Here is a 2,500-nt window from a genome sequence, read left to right on the forward strand (position 1 = left end):
GAGATTAAAGAGTTTGTATTTTTCTCTAGTATAATGACTCACTGATGTTTCGTGTGTTTGTCAGACGACGAGCAGGACGAGCTCTGGCTGCAGGACGCTGGATTGTCGCCGTTGGCAACCAGTGAAGGAGAGGAAGTTGATAAAGCAGTGTTGTTGTCGACGCTCACTAAGACACAAGCAGCGGCGGTTCAGAGACGCATCGACTCGTACACGTGTTCACTGCGCAAGAGAAACAAAACCCCACCACGACACGTCAAAGACATCTTTAGCTGCTCCATCACTCAGGTAACATCTCACCAGTTGCACTGAATTCAGCAGGATTTACTGTAAATAATAAATTTAGCACTGTATTAATAATTCCTCACATTGTGTTTGTTCTAAACCTCTAACGCTATTAAACTTCTGCAATAAATTCAGCCTGAAGCGCTCAACGTACAGACTCAAACATTTTAGCCTGAGGTGTGCTATCTATTTTTTATTTATACTTATTAAGAAACTTAATAAGAGTAAAGAGAAGTCACCTTTATAATCACTGCCAAAAAATTATTTTCTTATTTCGTATTTTTGTCTTGTTTTTCCATCTAAACAAACATAAAACAGGATCGTAACAAGGTTAAAATGGGAAAGGAGGAGGCGGGAACCGGCTGAACACTCAAAGTGATATTTTAATTTAAACTTAAACTAAAAGACACAAACATAAACACACACAGCAGCTGCGTGTGGCTCTCTCGCTCCTGAACTGCCGCACCATCCCTCTCCTCGGCTGATTAGCCCAATCAAGGGGCCGGCCGTGTGGACTCATGGCCCCACCCTCCTCCTCGTCACAAATATACATTTACTTGACAAGCTGAAGTTGCATTCAATATTTTGTCTTGTTTTCAGAGATCTAGAGAACACAAACTCAATTTAGTGAGGTTTATGCTTAAAACAAAAAACTAAATACTAATTAAGAAAATTATTTGGATTAATTTTTATAATATTTATTATTATTATTATTTTGCAGTGCAAAGACTAAAAACTATACTTCAAACTTAAACTCTATTCTACTGCAGAGTATATATGTGTGTGTGTGTGTATATATATATGTGTATATATGTGTGTGTATATACACTCACCTAAAGGATTATTAGGAACACCTGTTCACTTTCTCATTAATGCAATTATCTAATCAACCAATCACATGGCAGTTGCTTCAATGCATTTAGGGGTGTGGTCCTGGTCAAGACAATCTCCTGAACTCCAAACTGAATGTCAGAATGGGAAAGAAAGGTGATTTAAGCAATTTTGAGCGTGGCATGGTTGTTGGTGCCAGACGGGCCGGTCTGAGTATTTCACAATCTGCTCAGTTACTGGGATTTTCACGCACAACCATTTCTAGGGTTTACAAAGAATGGTGTGAAAAGGGAAAAACATCCAGTATCGCGGCAGTCCTGTGGGCTGAAAATGCCTTGTTGATGCTAGAGGTCAGAGGAGAATGGGCCGACTGATTCAAGCTGATAGAAGAGCAACTTTGCCTGAAATAACCACTCGTTACAACCGAGGTATGCAGCAAAGCATTTGTGAAGCCACAACACGCACAACCTTGAGGCGGATGGGCTACAACAGCAGAAGACCCCACCGGGTACCACTCATCTCCACTACAAATAGGAAAAAGAGGCTACAATTTGCAAGAGCTCACCAAAATTGGACAGTTGAAGACTGGAAAAATGTTGCCTGGTTTGATGAGTCTCGATTTCTGTTGAGACATTCAGATGGTAGAGTCAGAATTTGGCATAAACAGAATGAGAACATGGATCCATCATGCCTTGTTACCACTGTGCAGGCTGGTGGTGGTGGTGTAATGGTGTGGGGGATGTTTTCTTGGCACACTTTAGGCCCCTTAGTGCCAATTGGGCATCGTTTAAATGCCACGGCCTACCTGAGCATTGTTTCTGACCATGTCCATCCCTTTATGGCCACCATGTACCCATCCTCTGATGGCTACTTCCAGCAGGATAATGCACCATGTCACAAAGCTCGAATCATTTCAAATTGGTTTCTTGAACATGACAATGAGTTCACTGTACTAAAATGGCCACCACAGTCACCAGATCTCAACCCAATAGAGCATCTTTGGGATGTGGTGGAACGGGAGCTTCGTGCCCTGGATGTGCATCCCACAAATCTCCATCAACTGCAAGATGCTATCCTATCAATATGGGCCAACATTTCTAAAGAATGCTTTCAGCACCTTGTTGAATCAATGCCACGTAGAATTAAGGCAGTTCTGAAGGCGAAAGGGGGTCAAACACAGTATTAGTATGTGTTCCTAATAATCCTTTAGGTGAGTGATATATATATATATATATATTTTTTTTTTTTACTTATTTTCCCAAAAGAAAATTCTAAATATCCTTAAAATAAGAATACATTACTGGACAAAATATTGCCAATGGGGTAAGAAAAATATATTTTTTCCCCTTTTAAATCAATTTTGTTTTCCTTATCCCATTAACAAATA

The 2,500-nt window shown here is 40.3% G+C and overlaps 1 protein-coding gene across 5 annotated transcripts in view; it reads left to right on the forward strand.

Moving 5' to 3' along the window:
• LOC127653543 (rho GTPase-activating protein 40-like) overlaps nt 1-2,500 on the forward strand; it is a 36,285-nt gene that overhangs the window by 16,569 nt on the left and 17,216 nt on the right. For all 5 annotated transcript variants that reach the window (XM_052140242.1, XM_052140239.1, XM_052140244.1 and 2 more), the window contains one exon: nt 65-285. In XM_052140242.1, the coding sequence (XP_051996202.1) occupies nt 65-285 (221 nt within the window). The remainder of the gene's footprint in view (nt 1-64; nt 286-2,500) is intronic.

This window comes from Xyrauchen texanus, chromosome 13 (assembly GCF_025860055.1).
Source record: "Xyrauchen texanus isolate HMW12.3.18 chromosome 13, RBS_HiC_50CHRs, whole genome shotgun sequence".
Lineage (NCBI taxonomy): Eukaryota > Metazoa > Chordata > Actinopteri > Cypriniformes > Catostomidae > Xyrauchen > Xyrauchen texanus.